The sequence below is a fragment of the Lycium barbarum genome, chromosome 10, assembly GCF_019175385.1.
Source record: "Lycium barbarum isolate Lr01 chromosome 10, ASM1917538v2, whole genome shotgun sequence".
NCBI lineage: Eukaryota > Viridiplantae > Streptophyta > Magnoliopsida > Solanales > Solanaceae > Lycium > Lycium barbarum.
Window position 1 is genome coordinate 94,210,603 of NC_083346.1, and position 21,728 is coordinate 94,232,330.

Here is a 21,728-nt window from a genome sequence, read left to right on the forward strand (position 1 = left end):
CCGGAAAGGTGAGCTAGTGTTTTTTTGGATTCATTTGTTGGATTGAACCTATTGGAGAAGGACGTCGAAGCTAGAGAATGTAATAACCATGGAAAGGTGAAAAATTCAAAGCAAAGCAGTCCGCCATTGACGAGCTTCATTGAAGCTTTGAGTTCAAAGCTCCAGGTTGCCGCAAACGAACTCCGATTTGAATGGGTAATATCTCAAAAGAATTGAAACGTCAAGAGGAATTCGAAACTTGAAATTTGGGGTTGTTTGGTTGAGATTTGAGGTGTATTTGGTTGGATTTTAAGCAGTTTCTATACCCTCACGCGCTGCTACTTCTGTTTGACACGAAAATGGCCGAAAAAGGGTACAAAAATACAGAAAAAAATAAGGTCATGGGGTAATAAATCGCCCGCAAAGATTGAGTGCGTCATAATTAATCCGAGTATACGTGGGGGGGGGGGGTGGTGTTATGTAATTTCCCTACACACAATGGTAAAAAGCATATGCATAAACACATACCCAGCTGTCTATATTTGAGTATGTAAAAAATTGTTATGTGGATTGAACGGTTTTTATTTTTTTAGTAAACAATATTTATTTAGAAGTTTTCCTTTGAGTATAGGGTCTATGGAAACAACCCCTCTACCCCACAAATGTAGAGATGAAATTTATGGACATCCTACTCTCCCACATCTTATCACTTGTGGTATTATAATGAGTATATTGATGTTGGTGTTATTTATTTGAGCTAATGGTTAAAAAACACACCTGTATCACTTTTTTTGTGAGCTTCCTGCATGAACTATCAGGTGTTTGCGTTTCCTGCATGAACTATTATCAACTATTTGTCAAAACACACCCGAACTATCAAGTGTTTGCGTTTCCTACCTGAACTATCACCAACTATTTATCAAAACTCACCTCGACTAGTGTCTGATAGTGCTGAAAACTAGCAAAAAAAGTGATATTTCAGATGTGTTTTTCATGCATATCTCTTAATTTTTTCAATTTTTAAATTAATTCGTCTAATTATCCATTTGACATCATTTTTAAACAAAAAAATGTACACCACGCACATCGGATGCTAGTTGAAGTATGTTTGATAAATAGTTAGTGATAATTTAGGTAAAAAAACACAAACACTCGTATTTCAGATTGAAAACTCAAAAAAGTAATACTTAGAAGTGTTTTATTTATTTGTTTTTATTATCTCTATTTATTTAACAATAGTTGGCATAGGAAGGGGTGGAAGAGAGATACAAGAGTCCTCTAAAGCGGAAGCCAACAGAGTCTACTTTGGTTGCACAGAAAATCCAAGAGAACAAACTAATACTTGAAACCCACAACCCAAATCACAAAAATTAATAAAAACAGAGAGTAAAAAATTTCAGGCCCCCTTTATACACAGAATCACAGAGAGAGAGAGAGAGAGAGAGAGAGTAGAATTTTAAGTTGAAGATGTGTACATAGAGAAAGTGATTGTTGTTGTTGTTGTGACATAAATAAATCTAATCAGGTACTTCTTATCCAATTCATAAGTAAAAGCCCTTTTCATATGTTTGCAATCTCTTCTTTTTCTATTTATTTTATAAGTGATAAAGAGATGTAATAGAATTAGTGTGATTGAAATGAATGCAAGAATGGGTGTTTTATGATCTGAAAGAAGAGATCTGGGTCGGTGAATTCTTGCATGCTCTCATTTCATCCAAAGTTTCAGTTTTTATGTCTCTTTTGGCTGTTTCTAATAAAGGGTATCTCTCATTTCTTGAATTGAAAAAATTGAATCTTTGTGGAAGTCACTTAATCTGGATTATATATTTTTATCCTTGCTTGCTCATTTGATCCAAAGTTGAAGTTTTTATGTTGCTTTTGGGTGTTTCTGATAAAGGGTATCCCTCATTTTCTTGATAAATTGAATCTTTGTGGAGTTCACTTATTCTTTGAGTGAAAGCTTCAATTTCTATGTCACTTTTGGGTCAGTTATAATATGTATTGAATCTTTGTGGAAGTCACTTATCTGGATTGTTATTCATTTTCTTGAAAGCTTCAACTTTTAGGGCGCTTTTGATTCTAAGTCTGTAAATTTCGTGCCATTCAATCGTCTTGGAGGATCTACTGATATTCATTAGTTACTGTATTTATTAAAAAAATTATTTTTTTATAAGAAGTTACTTAATCTGTATTGTTAGTCTTTGTTCTTTCATGCTAATTGATTGATTGTTGGTTCTTTGAGGTGTTTCTGATTATCTGTATTTGTCGTTTCTGGAGAATTTGATTGTCTTTTGAGGGTGTACTGGCTTCTGTAGTTATGATGTGTATTGAAGAATCAAATCTTTGTAGGAATCACTTTGTCTGGATTGTTATTCCCTGTTCTTAAACGACCACGTAGTCGGATGTTTACTTTTATCTTTTCCTCTCGTGGCTAGTCCTTCCGTTTGCGTTATCTGGATTAGCTTTATTTGGTATAAGATATTGGCTTTACTGGGATTGCTTTATTTTGGTATGAAATTGATGTCGATGGAAATACATTTAGAGATTTCTTTTCTTGTGCTTTGATGAGGGAGAATTTTGTAATTCAGTTTCCTAGAATTCAGTAGGTTTCTGTCTGTGTTTCGACGGATTCTTATTTCGAATTCTCTGATTCGCATGTCAATTTTTCTTCAGGAGATATCAGCTTGGTGACGAGGAGCATTTTTAGGCCGTGGTATTGGTTCTTCTTTCCAGGTTGAACCTGGACGACATGTTGGAAGACCTGTCTTGTTTGGTTCCGAGGGATTTTCCAAGAGAAAGCAACTGGGCAGCCTGCATGAATTACAGTGTTGATAGGATTGAAGTTCAGCGCGGTAAAAGGCCATTGGAAAATAATCAGGAGAATGAAGTTTTGCAACGCAAGCGATCTGATTCTCCCAACGGAGAAGGCGCTCTAGATGACCAAGCTGGTAATCAACATAGTACTGCAGATAATTCTGATTCGAGTTCTCTTATACCTGTGATTGGCCGAGACAACTCGATTAGCTGTCTCATTCATTGCTCCAGATCTGATTATGGCGCTATTGCATCTTTGAATACTAGCTTTCGCTCATTAATTACGAGTGGGGAGCTTTACAGATTGCGCCGGCAAAATGATGTGGTTGAGCATTGGGTTTATTTTTCTTGCCAGCTACTTGAATGGGAAGCTTTTGACCCCACTCGTTCCCGTTGGATGCATCTACCATCAATGGATCCCAATGAATGCTTTGTGTTCTCAGATAAGGAGTCTTTGGCAGTTGGCACAGAGCTGCTCGTGTTTGGAAAGGAGATTTTGTCACATGTCATTTATCGTTACAGTATACTGACAAACACTTGGTCATCTGGAATGCAAATGAATGCACCGAGGTGTTTGTTTGGCTCTGCCAGCCTCGGGGAGATCGCCATCCTAGCTGGCGGTTGTGACTCACGGGGCAGAATCCTAAGCTCAGCGGAACTTTACAATTCAGAGAAGGGAACGTGGAAGACTTTACCAAGCATGAATAAGCCGCGTAAGATGTGTTCTGCGGTATTCATGGACAAAATATTTTATGTAATTGGAGGCATTGGAGGAACTGAGTCAATTTCACGATTGAATTGTGGAGAGGAATACGATATGGAAACAGAAAAATGGACTGAAATCCCGAGCATGTCTCCTGTCCGAGCTGATGCAGATACGCCTGCTGCATCTGAAGCACCTCCTTTGGTGGCAGTTGTAAATAATGATTTGTATGCTGCTGATTATGCCGACATGGCGGTGAGGAAGTACGACAAGCAAAATAAAGCATGGGTTAGCATAGGAAGATTGCCTGAAAGAGCAGCTTCCATGAATGGTTGGGGTTTGGCTTTTAGAGCTTGTGGTGATAAGCTCATTGTAATCGGAGGGCCTAGAGCCATGGGCGAAGGTCATATCGAAGTGAATGCATGGGTTCCAAGTGAAGGACCACCAAAGTGGAACTTGCTTGGACGAAAGGTCATATCTAGTAGCTTTGTGTATAATTGTGCTGTCATGGGTTGCTGAATTTCCAACCCCATGTGTACTGTAGCAGCGATTTTTGCTAATAGATACAGAATTGTTTTCGGGGGCAACAAGATTCTTGCCAACTAGTAACCTTTTCTCTTTCAAAATCTTCTTTGTTTTATCATTTCATAGTGGAGGATTATCAAACAATACCCAATATTCAATAGAATTATGTTCTTTAGAAGGTCCTGAGTACAATTTGTTTTCCTTTTAAACTTCAACTGGTAGTTCCTTTCAACTATTCAATTGCGTAAAACTCCAAAGGTGGCGATCAAAATAGCAGAGGTAAAATAATAACTCGAAGAATCATAGAAGGTAGTCTTTTTTGGTTTTCTCTGTGATCTTTATTTTTCTTGACATTGTTGAGGAAGAGAAATAAGGTTCTGTAGTGATGTTCTTTTGACATCTCGGTTTATACACTAAATGAATTTATTCTTGTTTGCAAAGGCTACAGATTGAGGTTACTTTTGCCATAATTGGTACCTTTAGAAATTAGCACTTGTTTGTTTTCTACTTTCAGTTTTCGTTTGTGTTATTTTGAGCTTTATTTGTTTTATTGTGACAGATAGTGCATTAAAGGCTTGTTTGTTCAATATCTGATGCTTACATGATAATTTGTGTTTAGATCTGTGAACGATGGTAATTAGAGGAAAGATCTTTGCACCAATCACATAGTTTTTGACATAAATCATGTCTTTGCTTTTTTCGTGGAGAGAAGAATATGTGTTCATAGATGGTAGGCCAGGTTTTATGAAAGGTTAATTTGATTTGGAATTTGATGACAAGCTGGCTAACAGTTGGTACATAATCAGCCGGGAACTTGGCCTTTTGTGCGGATTCCACTTTCGTGTTTTATAGTTCGACTATGCTTGCCAGTACAAGTCGTAAAGTGAATATAGATTACCCATTTATGCTTTTTTGATGCCTATACTTGTGGTTAATGACATGATTTATGCCCTCGCCGGAAAAGATGGGCACTTGTGCATAACGTAAAATGATAGAGAGGGCATATGTGCATTTCTTAAACGGCAGGTTATTCATATAAACATGTTGGTAACATATTTACTGTGAGAAATCCTCAAAAGATGTTTCACAAGTGTAGATATCTTCCTCAGATTAGTGAAGTCGATTTATCTCTTGAGTTCCAGTTTTCATTGGTGAGACTCATGGTGAACTGCGCGCATATATATGTACATATGTATTATTAATCCTAAAATCTAGTGGAATTGTATAACTTTGGTTCAGAGCAAAATCAAGTATTCTCCAACTGTTGCACGCATCTTTTTTCTTCTTGTTTAATGATCTTAGCAGAGTATATGTCGTAAATAAATGAAGAATGGTTAAAGGAGAAAAGAAAGAATAGATTGGCAGTTTTCATCAGTGGAAGTATGGTAAGAATAGGTCGCCCATATAAGTTTTTTGCTTTCAGTGTGTTCTATTTTTTATTAAGTTTGCATGGATTGTACTTTTGTCTTCATTTTATGGCTTCGCTTAAATTTTCTTTAAGAAAATAACCTTTACTTAAGAAATTTGTTGGCAGAGCTTGTTTGCTATTGGGCATACATTAACTCTGCCTATAAGAGTAGTTGGGGACGTGATAATATGTAGAGATAATGAGCCTGCTCAATTGACCATTAGCAGACAAAGCAGTGTATGATTCTCAATTGTTAACAAATTATGATGGACCAACAGATTTTATACTGTTCATTGTTCATTCTACCTACCATGATAAATTAGTTACAATTGTGATATGTAGGTAAATGTTGCATGTATTATTCAGTTGTTCACAACTTTTTCCTCCCCTTTAAGAGTTGTTCTTATAATCAATCTACAAAATAATAGTTTACATCTTTTCAGCTGAAGATGTATGTAGGTGTGTCCTTCAGTTGACTTACTTTTGGTGACCCCGCTTATGTTACATGTGAGAGCTTACTTAGTTACTTTACTCTTTTTAATGCCATTACTCCCATGTATGTTCATAAAGGTTCCATTGACATACCGTGGGGGTGTAGTTTTGTACAAGGGGTTTATATTTTACGTATGTTGATATTTATCACTTTATTTAGTACTTAGCAGACTATGAGCCTAACTTATATTTTTCAATTATGATGAGGTTATTAAGACAAATGCTACCAAGAATGTTTGTACTGGGTGTGTGAACAAAGTACCACATTGATAGCTGAAAAGAAAAGTGAACTATTTATAAGGAGTTAGATACTCTTAATGATGTGAGGCCTTTTGGGGAAACCGTGCGGGCTTGACCCAAAGCGGACAATATCACATCATGTTAAGACTATCTTTAGGCCGTTTTAGCCCAACAACACCAGATTGATAGCTGAAAAGAAAAGAGAACTATTTATCTTAATGAAGTGAGGCCTTTTGAAAAAACCATGTGAGCTTGGCCCAAAGCGGACAATATCACATCATATTAAGACTATCTTTGGGCCGTTTTAGCCCAACAGTTTGTGCTATGTTAAAGAAATAAATGTTTTGAAAATGGGTAGACAGGTCTACAAAGTTTTCTTAGTATTTAGATACCGATCATGTTACTCCTAACTTCAGGCGTGACAACTTCAAATCAGTAGGTTTAGAGTATGTTCAAGGGTATCATGGAAACGTTTCTAGTAGAATTTCATTTTGTGTATGTTATGTGCCACACTTATAATAAGGAGGCTACAAGCCTACCAGATCATTTTGGAAATGTTCCACTTCATTCATATTATTCTAGATCATGCAATTAGAGCCCGATTTAGGAAAGAATTCAGATTGACACGTGTGATTATATATTCTAAAAATATGGCAAGCATACGATTAGTGAATGCTAACAGTAGGGTCCTAGTCATTCCAGATGCAGCTTCTGACGGGCCACAACACAACCACAGTCTAGGCTAAGGGGTCATCGTCCTAGAGTGGCAAGGGAATCATAACCACGCTATGTACCTGGAGCTCCAGGGAATGCGGAGTTTTGGAGGTGGTAGATGAAGTCCCTCTACTTATTTAGGGTGAACCAGAACCAGAACCAGATCAGACTCTTCGTGACATGCAACGCGCTATAGACGTATTTGTAGGCTTTGTTATTGCCCAAACTAATGCTAATGTTGGGAATCTTCAACACGAGAGGATGGACGAGCTACCATGGGTGGTGACATCTCTTCTCTTTCTATGAAGTTCATGATATTGAGTGAATGAGACCTCTCTTTGTCATTAGAACGTAGGGCACATAATTTTTGAAATATATGAGATGTTATTAAATTTTCAGTAGGGATGCATGAACAAGTTTAATTTAAGATAGATCAGAGTGAAAAGAAATTCTTGAACTGAGAATATGCAGAAAGATCATAAAAGAGAAGGCAATAAACAAACAACAAATCAAGGGAATCGGAAAGTGATTAGTTGTACCCAAGGTACGCATTTTCGTTTTTGTGTTTTTTTATTATTTTGTTTTTTCCTGGTCTTCCTTCATGTTTGACATAGTTTTAATGTATGAAAGAGATTATATCAGTGTTGGACCTATTTTCAAAAAGTCTCAACATAATGGATAGAATTGATGTATACCATATAGTAGGCATTCAGTTGAAATTTGAAGGAAGCTTTAATGCCAATAGCTGCAAGGTGATATGTAGGGAATTGAAACCTCCACACGAACTCTTACCTATGCCAAATATGTCAATATCGGTTCCATTGAAGTTCTTAATCTAATTAAGAATATAATAAAGGACTAAATGATCATACAATACAAATTTCATGTATAACTGCAAATGGTAATTCGTAAAAGACATGAATTTTAAAATTTCAAAGTTGTGATGCTGTTAGTGCGTGTGTCAATGGGCTGTTCAGTCGGTTATTTTAAAAAAAATTATACCATTCGAATTCCTCAGTTATTTCATTTTGTATAACCAACTAGACTTTTCGAAACCGTCTTATCATCTCGATTTTTCTTTTGTATCGATACGTTCGGTTAATTTTCGGTTATTTTACTTTCAATGTGTCACCTAAGAGTCCACCATTATTAGATTGTAACGATCCACCATTATTAGAATGTAACGATGCAGACCTGCACAAATCTATTTGTAGTACACTATCAAATTAAGCTTCTATTTGTTTCTTATGAAATATTTAATGTAAAAGCTATTAAAAAAACTACACAAAGTAATTGAACTAAAATGTGTTATATCAAGTAGCAAGACTAAAATGATGGCATCAACGCGCTGTGAATCCTATTAGGGCAAAATCAAAATTTGACTTAGAATTTTTTTTTTTTTTTTTTTTGGTAGAACAGAATTTTTTATTAATACTAGAACGTTACATAAGTAGTAGTAGATACAGGGTCACTATCATTGATAGCGATTACATAGAGATTTCCTAAGCTTGCCAAATTATTACACATAAACAACGAAACTATTTTACTAGACGTTTCTCCTTCTTTATCTGCTTGGACTACTGCCTGTGCAGGAGACATGCTATATAACTGGTTACATATTGGCAGCTTGGATCCTAACTTAGCCAAAATATGAGCACATTTGTTCCCTTCTCTGAAACTATGCTAGACCGCTGGATTCCCCAACCTCTTCAATAGGCACCTAGGCACCTGTAATGATTAATATAAGATTGATACACAAGGCATATATTGCTACAAAATACATTGTAGTTAAATATAAAAAATTTCGTGGCTAAACACTTTAGCCACCAAAAAAATTTCCGTAGCATTCGTAGCAATATATAGCGTAGCCAAAAGTTAGCTACAAACTTTACATGATCCGTGGCTAAGGATTAATACTTATTGCTACGAATTTTTTGTGTTGTAGCTATGATGGTAAGAAATTTTTGCCACGAAAAATATATTTGTAGTAAGTGATTTTATTCTTTTGCCACGACAAAATAAATTCTGTGGCTATCTTTATGCTTTAGCCATGAAGTGATATATTGTGGCAAAAGATGTAATTTATTTTGCCACAAAAATTAAAATATATAGCTATGCTTACATATTAGCCTCTTGTTATTAATATGTATTTATGTCTAGCTACAAACTCAAAATTTCATAGCTAGAAATCGGCATAAGATCCATGGATATATTTTTATTATATATTAAATTATAAATTATTGATATAAATTTATTTATTAGTAGCGATAAAACTTTTCATTGCAAATCTATTGCTATTTTTCCAGATTAAATATTTTCAATGGTTCCATATCCATACATATTATGAACATTAACAACATAATAAGCTTAAGGTATGGCTTAATTCATACAAAAAATACACAAATATATAACTAAAGTTCAAGGCATTCATAATACACAATACTTCCAAATCATACATAATGAGATTGTAGAACAAAACTAGATAGGCTGGATAGTAACAAATATTACAAATTATGTACAGTATGTTATACATTTCAACCACAATCCGTAAAATTCTAAAGTTTCTCATATCCAAAAAAAAAAGGGGCATTTGTCTGGGATTTGTGATGCTGCAACCCTCCCGATGATCTTCTTGCATTCAGGGAAAGGATGAAGTAGGTTTTACCTGCATCAATATGCTGAAAGCCTGAAACAATGAACCAAAAATACTTTGTCACAAACTTATATGTGAATCATAAAATAAAAATAACAGATATAAATACATTTTATGTATCTCCATACCATTAACAAAAAGGCTAAACGAATGTCTGCAAAGTCATTTTTCTTCCTCTCTAACTCTTGTCATTAAAATGCATCTGTAAATTCAAAAATTAAACTAACAATCAGCACAATAAGAATGAGCCAACCCCCCCCCCCCCCCCCCCCCAAAAAAAAAAGTACAAAGATGAAGTTTGCTAAGTAACGATAATAGAATCTGAAGAAAGAAAAAAAAAGATTATGTCTTGACAATTCTTTTACAAGAATCTTAACATATAACAAAATGAAAAAACAAAAAGTACAATATACAGATCATTGTAATTGGAAGAGAGAAGCGCCGATTATCGCTGGTCGAAGACAAAAAGGGAAAAGTAATAGAGGGGGTGTGGAGGCTGGAAAGGGAGAGGATTGGAGGAAGATGTTTAGGTTTTGAAGATTTTATTTTGGACAATTGCCCTAGCCTTTATGGCCATTTAACTTTTTCACTACTATATTTTACTTTTCTTTCCTTCTATAATAGTGTACCTAAATGAAAGTAAATGCAAGTACTAACAAATATTAGTAAGAAAAATACTTCTGAAGATATCCTAAACAATAACTACGTATAGTTTGCATTAAGTAAAATAGGAAAAACCAACTACTATATGATATCGTTAATCTTTGCATATGGTCCTATTTCAATTATGTTAAATTCTTAATTTTATATTCTTAATTAGATTTATAACGATTAAGTTTTAAAATAGTATTTTCCTTCTATAATAGTACGTAAATGAAAGTAAATGCAAGTACTAACATATATTAGTAAGAAAATTACTTCTGAAGATATCCTAAATAATAATACATATAATTTGCATTAAGTAAAATAGGAAAAACCAACTACTATATGATATTGTTAATTTTTGCATATGGTCCTATTTCAATTATATTAAATCTTAAATTTTATATTCTTAATTAGATTTATAACGGTTAAGTTTTAAAATAGTACTATAAATCTAACCTTTATTCCTATTTAAATTGAATATAATTAGTAATAAGTATAAAAGATACATGGAAAATAGTTAATTTGATATCTTAGTTATTCAAATGTAATTTAAATTAATTATATGGAACATATATAAAAAAATATATAATTTGATTAATGATAAATTATTGAAATAACAAAGGACCATATCATTATAACGTTTTTTCTCATCTAGATCAAATATAATTAGTTGTACAATATAATTGGGTACAAGCTTCTAATTGTTTAAATTCTAGTATATAATTAGTTATAGTTGTTTACTATCAGTTAGATATCATTCAATTCTTCTTTTAATTATAATTGGAACTTACATGTAATACTTATTTAATAAGAATTTATAATATAATTTATGTTTTGATTACATGTTTGGCCAAATTTCTAAAATACTTTACTTATTTTTTTAGGAATGTTTTTGTCAAAATAGCTTTTCAAAAGTATGTTTGGAGAAAAAGTTATTTGTGTTTGAACAATTCATTTGATAGGTGCTTTTTTAGTATGTGATAAAAATATTGCGTTTGACGAATCTTTTCAAAAAGTGATTTTACGTATTAAATTGTGAAAATGATACTAGAAAATGATTTTTTAGAAGAGTTTAAGGAAGTTTTTTTTATTTATTTAGGAAAAATTTAACACATAAATAAAAAAAACATTTTAAGGTATTTAATCAAATATAAATATAGTTAAACCCAAAAAGGGAGGAGAAAACAATTTGAAATTATATTTGAGAGATATATTAGCTATATTAATGATATGTAGTTTTACAAATATAATTTTCTTGGACGGATAATTTTGTCTTGAAATAATTAACTTTCTGCTTTGCTTTAAAAAAAAATTATAACTTTTTCCTAAAAAAAGAAAAAATTGTTTCTATTGTTACTGCAAAACACTTTTTGATTTTGGCCAAACACCTCAAAACTCTAAAAAGAAAAGTGTGTTAATATCAAAAAGTATTTTTGGCTCGCTAAAAGCAGCTTGCAGTAATTATTTAGAGATGAGTTCTTAGATAAGTGAAATTACTTTAAATTATTTAAGATAATTAAGGTCGACCCATACATAAATTTATCTACAACTAATAAAGTTTTCAATATATAAATACTTGTCTAAAATAAGTGCTTAGACATATAAAGTTATTCTAAATACTTATTTAAAAATTATAAAGGACTAAGAAATACATAAATTTATAGATATTAATAACAATTTGAATTTTACACATAAAATCATAGAAAATATTAGTAATTGGAACTTAGAATTAATACCTGTTTAATAAGAATTATTATATTAGTTAGTTTCTTATATGGACTTAGAGATTAGCCATATTAATTTCTTAATACTTAGTGTAAATTAATAAAATAAAATTATGTAAGAATTTGTATAAATAAAAATATGAGTGATAAAGAATCTTGAAAAAAGAGATTTCGTCAATATTTCGGCTTGCGTTAACGTAAAAATTAGCAATAAAGTTCATTTTAGTCGTAAATTCCTCATTATTTTAATATTTCTTAATTTTTTTCTCTCTATTTATTGAGTGATGCAAATATAAATCCATCATTATTCATTATTCAATCTATGCAACTATGAAATGTCAATTAAAACTTATTACTATAAATTTAACAAAACTAAATGCACCAACACCATCACAAAAAGTTTCAATTGTATGAGCACTTATTTAAAATCAAATTTTTTTATGTATATGAAATTACTTTTAAGTGCTTATTAGGACTAATTAAGGATCATATACATAATATCTCTACAACTATTAAATCTTCAATACAAATATACACTTTTTGAGAAAAAGTGATCACACGTAAGAAATTACTCTATTTTAAAATAATTAAATACCAGATATATAAATTGATTTTCCATGTAAAATTATAAATTAACATAAAAAATAACAAGTTACAATGAAATAAAACATGCATGATAAGTTTTGAATTTACAAGTAGGTACAAATAATCGTTTAATGAAGATTACTTTTTTTTTCATTTTATACTTTTTATTTGAATGTTAATTCATTGTTTAATTTATAGACAATAACTATTTTCTATCATTTAGAAAATATCTAACTTTTATGTTTAATTTCTTTTCATAACTTAACCTTGTTAGACCATCTCTTATAATGATTTTGTAATCAATACAAACATATTAATTTTGTATAGTTAATTTATTGTGGTTAAAATACGACTATTGCAATGATAACCTCACGTGCATAGCAAAAATTATAGTTAACTATGGAATTTTATTATCACTCTAAATTTGTAGTTATTCATTTTGTCATGACAAATAATTGTAATTATTAAGAAAATTATTTTTACTTTTTTCAAATATAACTTGAAGAAAAAATATTTATTTAGCTACAAGATTTTTTGTCAAATAATTTAATATGGCTAAAAGATTACTATTGCTACAACAAATTTCAACTCGTGGTAAAAAATAATGATTAGCTGGAAATTTTATCACAACAATGAATTCCTGGCCATATCGTCATGATAAATAATTGTAGATATTAAGCCTACTATTGCCACGGTTTCTTAGTACTTGAAGCAAACTTATCTATTTAGCTATAATATTTTGTTTTAAATAACTCTTTGTGGCTAAAAGGTTACTATTGCTACAGTAAGTTTCAACTTGTGACAAAAATTAATGATTAGCTATGAAATTTTATTATAGCAAAAGGCCCGTGGCTATATAATTTAGCTATTGCCACAATTTTTTTTAGAACTTGAAGCAAAAGTATCTATTTAGCTACAAGATTTTGTTTTAAATAATTTATTGTGGCTAAAAGGCTACTATTGCTACGGTAACTTATATCGCGTGACAAAAAATTATGATCAGCTACAAAATTTACTGTAGTAATAAATTTGTAGCTATTTAGGTAAATATTGCCACGATTGTTAGCAATTATAGCAAAACTGACGAATTAGCTTTGTCAATTAAATTTTCGTGGCTAAGAAATTTTACGAATTTGTAGATAGTCATGGAATTCAAATTTCCGTGGCTATTACTAGGTATTAGCCATGATTTTTAAATTCATAGCTAAGATTTCGTAGCTATATATGCCTTATGTTGTAGTGAGGATTTCCGTGGAGTCAGTTCCTATATCGATAGGTATGAGTTGATGTTCTACTGCTAGCTGAAGCCCATGTTGGAAGGCTTGAAGTTCCGGTATAAGGTGGTTGTAGGCAGTAATTGTTTTCCAAAAACCAATAATCCATTCCACCAGAATTGTCATTGCTAGTAAAAACACCATCTGTGTTAAGTTTGAAGTGTTGTTAGGGTGGAAGAATCCATTTGACAGCAATGGTCTTATTATTATTTTGTTGCGAGCAGGAGGAAGAAGTTGTGTATTTATATTCCATAGCACGCATTACCACAATGTGTGTGGAAAGGGTGGCAGCTTTGCTGTTAAAAACATTGTTGTTCCGGTTTAGCCACAAGTGCCAAAGTGCAAAGGGATAGAATTACTGCCAGTCGAGCTGGTTATTTCGTATGGGCATGCTAATGGTATTTATGATATGAAGCCAATGGGCTTGAATCTTGATGGGTGGGAACTTGCTAAATAGACCAAGGTCTAGTCAAAATTTGTTAGCAATGTAGCATTCAAAAAATATGTGGTAAATTGATTTATCATTGTGGTTGCAAACGGTGCAGATGGAGTCCATTTGAAGTCCAATGTGATGGAGATAACCACGACAAGAAAGCCTATTGTGAGAACAAAGCCAAAGAAAGAACTTAACTTAGGTATTAGATCAAAAGTCAATGAAGACTTAAATAAGGTAAGATATAACTATGCTTGATTATTTCAGTAGTCTATCTTTTTGTATAATAGTTTCACACTATTAGAATGTTGAGATGTTATTTTCACAACAATAGAACTGACCAAGTATTTAATCTGGATTTTGCATCCATTATTAAGTTAAACCTTTCTATATACCTCTTTTCACAATATTAAAAATGAACTTCTATTTTTTCTAAAAAGAAGAAATTCATAAAGATTACAATTATAAATTGTAATTATTTATTATAGTGACCCAAAATAGTGGGAGGGGAAGCTCTATTACTTGAGTTCACTTCGATTATATTATAATTGATTTTTAATTCGTCAAATGCATATGCAGTTGTCTTTCAAAACCATTTAAGAATTAGTTTTTAGTAAAGAAATTAAACAGTATGGAAACAACAGCCTATGATAGATGCTTAACAGTGTTTATTAGCAATCAAAATTTGACTAGTATTCATCAATCGTCCCAATTATGTCACTTGATTAATAGCATTTATAAATTAAGATAATATAACTAAGGTTGGTTCAACTAATTCGGTTAGTATTATAATCTGCTATGACGAAAACACTTTTTTTTTTTTTGGACTAAGGACACATGCTGGATTTGGTTTGGTTAAATATTTAACATAATTAAACAATACTTAAGTTTAAGTATTTATGATGTTTCGAGGAAACCGTTTTCTGTTAAATTATCATTTTAGGATATCTAAAACATAAAATGATCCAAATAGCTGAAACAAGATATATCTCTATGTTATGATGCAGAAAAATGTGATAAAAATATATAGTCATATGTGTTTGGGGATTGATATAAAATCGTGATTCATTAAATATCTATTTGACCAGCAGTTCTAGTCTTTTATGTCTATCAAACTTGAGTACTTTCAAAATATATTTCGTTTATTTTTGACGAAATTAGCTCGTGAAAAGTACATGAATCATCTCCAAAGTCCTAGCTGGTAGACTCCAATCCGTCATCCCTTCAATTATCTGTGAGGACCAGGATGATTTTGTTTTAGGAAGAAAGATAGCTGATAATATTATATTAGCTCATGAACTGGTAAAGGGGTATACTAGGAAGAACATGTCCCCTAGGTATATGATGAAGGTGGATTTGAAGAAAGCCTATGATTTAGCTAAGTGGATCTATTTAGAACATGTGATGCATGGAAGGGATTGGCTTCCCTACAAAATTCACTAACTGGATTATGGAATGTGTAAGAACTATCAACTATTTTGTGGTGGTTAATGGAGAACCTACAAAACTCTTTGATGCTGCTAAGGGCCTTAGACAAGGTGACCCCATATCCCCTTTCCTAGTTGCTATAGAAATATTTAAGCAGGCAGTTGAATGATTTGAAAATTGTTAAAGCAATTACATTTCACCCTAGATATGCTAAGCTGGGCATTACATATCTTAGTTTTGCTGATGATTTGCTATTATTTGCAAGAGGTGATGCTAAATCTGTTGCCTATGTTTATCAATACTTCATTCAGTTTTCAACTGCTTCTGGCCTACAGGCAATTATGGATAAAGGTTCAGTCTACTTTGGAGGAATCTTTCAATGGGAAAAGGATCTTATACTGGGACAGTTAGGCTATGGTAACCTTTAATAGAGAAAATGGTGGATAGAATCTCCTCTTGGACTGCTAAACAACTCTCATATGCATGTAGAATTCAATTGATTCAGACAGTCTTAGTTGGCATCCAAACCTATTTGTCTCATCTATGTCAAATTCCTTCTAAGGTGAGGAAATCAATAGAGGCTCGCTGTTGGAACAAGAGAGCATTAATGTCACAGGACAGATATGCTTTCCCAAATGCATGTGTCGGTGGACTCAGTCTCATTAACTTAAAACTATAAAATAAAGCTGCTCAATCTAAGAGTTTTTGGGATTTAGCTCATAAACAAGACAAAATGTGGATTAAGTGGTTTCACACATTTTACATAAAAATGAACTGCTAGACCAAATGCCAATACCTAGTCAAGCTAGTTGGATGGTGAAGAAAACTATTGAGGCAAGAGTAACAGTCTCCTAACTGCAACTTGTAATTCTTGGTAAGAGTGATATCAGACAAACTTATCTCCAGCTTTTGGAACAGACTACCAGAGTTCCTTGAAAGTGTTTTATGTTCAAAATGATGCTAGAGCAAGACCATCTTTATACTTTGGATACACTTTCAAGACATACTACCTATAGGAGATAGATTGCTGAATTGAGGTATGGATTGATGTTGGTTGTGTATTTTGTACCTCCTTCCAAGATACAAGGGATCATCTATTTGCTAAATATGTGTTTTCTACAACTGTTTGGACCAGGTTGATGCATTGGCTCCAAAATCATAATTATAATGTAAGCAATTGGGACGAGCATCACACAAGGAAAGAGGAAATCCCAAAAAGCATAGATCTTTAAAATGGTATACAGTGAAGGGATTCATACTATCTGGTTGGAAAGGAACCAAAGGATATTTGAAGACAAGAGTAGATTCGTAGAGAAAATTGCTAAGGGTGTGGCCTTTGCTTGCAATGTGAGAGTTGCTCCAAGAGTCAGAAGACTGCTACAAATGTGCCTGTTTTTGCTGTTTAGTTATTGATTATTTCTGAGCCATGTTACCTTAGCTTGTTAGGAGTAAGTCCAATAGGTGCTGGTTTTTCTTTGAGACAACAAGTTGTGTATAGCTATGCTATTACCAAAAAAAAGTACGTGAACTTCTTAGATTAAAGGAACCATCTGGATGTACTTTTCCCAATTGGCACCCTGAGAAAAAACCTCAAGTCAATTGAATCAAGCTAAGCCTATCAATTGGGCCGGGTCGGACCGGGACCTGCCCACCTAACCCAGCCCATAACCGGCCCAGCCCCCCAACCCGGTAAGAGGGTGGTGGGCTGGGCTAGTGGAAAAAATTAGGGGGTTGGGCCGGACATGCCATTTAGCCCGGTAGCCCGGCCCACCAACAGCCCGGTTTTTGGCCCATCCGGGGCCTGGCCCGTCCCGGCACATTTCGAATTAATTTTTTAAAAAAAATCATAAATAGGCATTTTTACATATATATATATGGCAGATTTCGTAACTTCCGCCATTTCTTTTTTTTTCTCCTATTTGCTGTAAAAAATAAGTTGGTAACACCAAAAATTATTGCGGCAGACAAAATATCTTTTCGTGAACATGATTCGAGTAAATTAATATAATAACACTATTGAGCATCATGGATATTATTATAAAAATAATCAATTAGCATAATTAAAAGGAAGATATTTATGTCAAAATATTGTGTCATCAGTCATCCCTACTTATAGCTGAGTTTACAGAACCGTTAAAATGAAACAAAAGGATCAACTCACAGAGAAATTGGAAGATAGATTGTGATGAAGTACGAAAATGTAGAACAATCAATGTCTAAGATCTTATTAGTTTCAAATATTTTATATATAATAATAATTAAATATTTTTTAGCGTATTTGAAATGTCTCTGCCATTGCCAAAGAAGTTGGAATTAGTGATGTTATAGCAGAAGCAAAACCTGGGAATTTTCAGATAATCTATTTGCAAATTCTGTACTTTGATTTCACCATGCTTCAGAAGTAGAAATTTGCTCACGTTTTTCTCTCTTTCTCTCTCCTCTGCTCTCCCAACGGTAAGATCTGCTCTCCCAACGGTAAGATCTGCTCCCTCCTTCCCCCTCCCCCACCCGCCACCCCGACCGGCGATCATACCTCATCACTGTTCAGGTGACGCCGGCGACCAGGTAACGCCGGCCACTTTTCCGGCCAGATTTACTTTTCTTCTCTCTTCCCTTTTCTTCTTCTTCTCTTCTCCTTTTCCCCCTTTTTTTATCTGCTTCTGGCGCTGCCAGAACACCGCTGCACCATCGCTGGCGAATTTTTCCGGCACCATTTTCCGGCCAGCCCTCTCTTTCTCTTTTTTTTTTCTTTTTCCCCCCTCTTCTCTTCTCCCTTTCAGGTCTTTGTGAATATTATTCCGGCAGTGAATAGTAACTCGGCAGTGAACAGTAACTCAGACGTTGAACAGTGTTTTTCGGAGGCGACCAGGTTCAGTTCAACTGGAGTTGGTACCTCCAGTTGTCATATCCATTATTTGTTCATACACTTGTAGTTACATTTTGCTGAATTTAGACCTTTGAATAATTTATTAGTTCATACTCATATTCATGGCTTTGGTTAGTGATGGAAGACTAGGGTCATGTTCTCGTTCGGGGACGGGACGAGGGTTAGGAGGGGTAAGTGGGTTAAAAGAGTGTCTATGTTGAGAGTAGGTTCTTGGAACATTGGGACGTTAGCGGGGAAGTCCATAGAGCTAGTTAAGATTCTTAAGAAGAGGAAGATTAATATAGCTTGTGTCCAAGAGACCAAATGGATAGATCCTAAAGCTAAGGAGGTAGATGGGTATAAGTTTTGGTTCTCTGGTAGGTCGAAGTATAAGAATGGGGTAGGCATTTTAGTAGATAGTGAATTAAGGGATCAGGTGGTAGAGGTTAGGAGAGTCACTGATAGGATGATGTCGATTAAGGTGGTCGTTGAAGGGCTCAATTTGAACATTATTAGTGCATATGTTCCGCAAGCGGGCTTAGGCTAAGAGGAGAAAAGACGCTTTTGGGAGGATTTGGACGAGTTAGTGGGAGGCATACCACCTACTGAGAAGCTATTCGTGGGAGATGATTTCAATGGGCACATCGGGCCTATTTCGGGAGGTTATGATAATGTGCATGGAGGCTTTGGCTTCGGGGACAGGAATGGAGGAGGAGTCTCACTTTTGGATTTTGCAAGAGCTTTTGCGTTGGTGATAGCCAATTCGAGTTTCCCAAAGAAGGAGGAGCACTTGGTAACCTTCCGTAGTTCAGTGGCTAAGACTCAGATAGACTTTTTACTCCTTAGGAAGGATGATAAAGGTCTGTGCAAAGACTGTAAGGTCATTCCGATCGACTACCTTACAACCCGACATAAGCTCTTGGTGATAGATTTAGGGATCAAGATAGCGAGGAAGAAGAGGGTCGTGGATGACCGCCCTAGGATCAGATGGGGGAGTTTGACCACGACTAGTGCCCTGGAGATGGGAGAGAAATTGAAGGATATAGGGGTCTGGGATAGTAGTGGGGATGCGACCAGTATATGGGCTAGGACGGCTAGTTGCATTAGGGTGGTAGCAAGGAAAGTGTTGGGGGTCTCAACAGGTAGTCGTGGTCAGCATCGAGGGGACTGGTGGTGGAATGGAGAAGTTCAAGGGAAGCTGGAAGCAAAGAAGGTGGCGTATGCGAAGTTGATAGAAAGCAAGGATGAGGTGGAGAAGTGGACGAATAGGGAACTTTATAAGATGGCGAGGAAGGAGGCGAAGTTGGCGGTTTTGACGGCAAAAACGACAGCTTTTGAACGCCTTTATGCTGAACTAGAGGAGAAAGGAGGGGATCAAAAATCGTTCAGGCTAGCCAAGGCAAGGGAGAGAAAGGCACGTGATGTGGATCAAGTGAAGTGCATCAAGGACGAGCATGGCAAAGTATTGGTAGAGGAGGCTCTCATTAGAAGGAAATGGCAGTCATACTTCCACAAACTCTTGAATGAAGAAAGGGACAGAGACATTGTGTTGGGAGATTTAGAACTTACAGGAAGGCATCACGATTTTGGGTATTTCAAGAGTATTAAGGTTGAGGAGGTTAAGGGTGTTGTTCATAGGATGCGCAAGGGAAGAGCGACCGGACCTGACAAGATTCCTGGGGAATTTTGGAAGAGCGCGGGCCCGACAGGTTTGGAGTGGCTGACTAGGTTGTTTAATGACATCTTTAAGACGGCAATGATGCCCAAAGAATGGAGGTCGAGTGTAATGATCCCTCTATACAAGAACAAGGGAGATATCCAGAGTTGCAACAACTATAGAGGTATCAAGCTGCTAAGCCATACTATGAAAGTGTGGGAAAGGGTGGTGGAGATGAGGGTGAGGAAAGGCGTGTCTATTTCAGAGAACCAGTTCGGATTCATGTCGGGACGCTCAACTATAGAAGCCATCCATCTTGTGAGGAGACTGGTGGAGCAGTATAGGGAGAGGAAGAGGGACTTACACATAGTATTCATCGACCTAGAAAAGGCTCACGACAAAGTTCCAAGAGAGATCCTATGGAGATGCTTGGATGCTAAAGGTGTACATGTGGCGTACATTAGGGTAATCAAGGACATGTATGAGGGAGCCAAAACCAGGGTAAGGATAGTAGGAGGAGACTCAGAGCACTTTCCAGTTGTAATGGGGTTGCATCAAGGATCAACTCTTAGTCCGTTTTTATTTGCCTTGGTGATGGATGAATTAACGCGGCAAATTCAAGGTGAGGTGCCATGGTGTATGCTTTTCGCGGATGACATAGTCCTGATCGATAAGAGTCGTAACGGAGTTAACGCTAAGCTAGAGGGTTGGAGACATACTCTGGAGTATAAAGGGTTTAAGCTGAGTAGGACCAAGACAGAGTACTTAGAGTGCAAGTTCAGTGAAGCACCTCAAGAGGCTGGCTCGAAAGTGAGGCTTGGTATCCAGGCCATCCAGAAGAAAAGTAGTTTCAAGTATCTTGGGTCTATTATGCAAGGCAGCGAGGAGATTGATAATGATGTCATACATCGTATTGGGGCAGGGTGGATGAAATGGAGGCTCGCTTCCGGAGTGCTATGTAACAAGAAGGTGCCACCACAACTTAAGGGCAAGTTCTACAAAGTGGTGGTTAGACCGACTATGTTGTATGGGGCGGAGTGTTAGCCAGTTAAGATCTCTCACATTCAAAAGATGAAAGTTTCTGAGATGAGAATGTTGAGATGGATGTGTGGCCACACTAGGAGTGACAGGATTAGGAATGAGGATATTCGGGACAAGGTGGGAGTGGCCTCGGTGGAAAACAAGATGCGGGAAGCGAGATTTGGACGGTTTGGGCATGTGAAGAGGAGAGACATAGATGCCCCAGTGCGGAGGTGTGAGAGGTTGGCCATAGATGGTTTCAGACGAGGTAGGGGTAGGCCGAATAAGTATTGGGGAGAGGTAATTAGACACGACATGGCGCAGTTACAGCTTACCGAGGACATGACCTTAGATAGGAGGGTTTGGAGGACCTAGATTAGGGTAGAAGACCGGTAGATAGTCTAGTTATCCTTCCTTATTAGTAGTCGCATTATCGCAGTATAATTTCTTGTGCTCTGATATCTGCTATTATCTGTTATTTCCTGTGCTTTGATTATTCTATTTTATCTGTATCGCTTTCGTTATTTGCATTTCCATATCGCTTTGAATCACTTAGCCTTATCTGACC

At 35.1% G+C, this 21,728-nt stretch overlaps 1 protein-coding gene across 3 annotated transcripts; it reads left to right on the top strand.

Annotated features, from left to right (window-relative positions):
* The first annotated feature begins 1,216 nt into the window (after positions 1 to 1,216).
* Positions 1,217 to 4,199, top strand: LOC132614022 (F-box/kelch-repeat protein SKIP11-like). 3 transcript variants are annotated; one of them, XM_060328356.1, is made up of 2 exons: positions 1,217 to 1,504; positions 2,653 to 4,199. In XM_060328356.1, the coding sequence occupies exon 2, from the start codon at positions 2,729 to 2,731 to the stop codon at positions 4,013 to 4,015; it is 1,287 nt and encodes a 428-aa protein (XP_060184339.1). In that variant the 5' UTR covers positions 1,217 to 1,504; positions 2,653 to 2,728; the 3' UTR covers positions 4,016 to 4,199. The 3 variants fall into 3 exon arrangements, with proteins under 3 accessions (XP_060184339.1, XP_060184340.1, XP_060184342.1); XM_060328357.1 differs by having other exon boundaries at positions 2,656 to 4,199; XM_060328359.1 differs by having other exon boundaries at positions 2,663 to 4,199.
* The last annotated feature ends 17,529 nt before the right edge of the window (positions 4,200 to 21,728 follow it).

Excerpts from the sequence above, each read along its gene's own strand:
- LOC132614022 (XM_060328356.1), top strand. The coding sequence starts at position 2,729 with ATGTTGGAAGACCTGTCTTGTTTGGTTCCGAGGGATTTTCCAAGAGAA.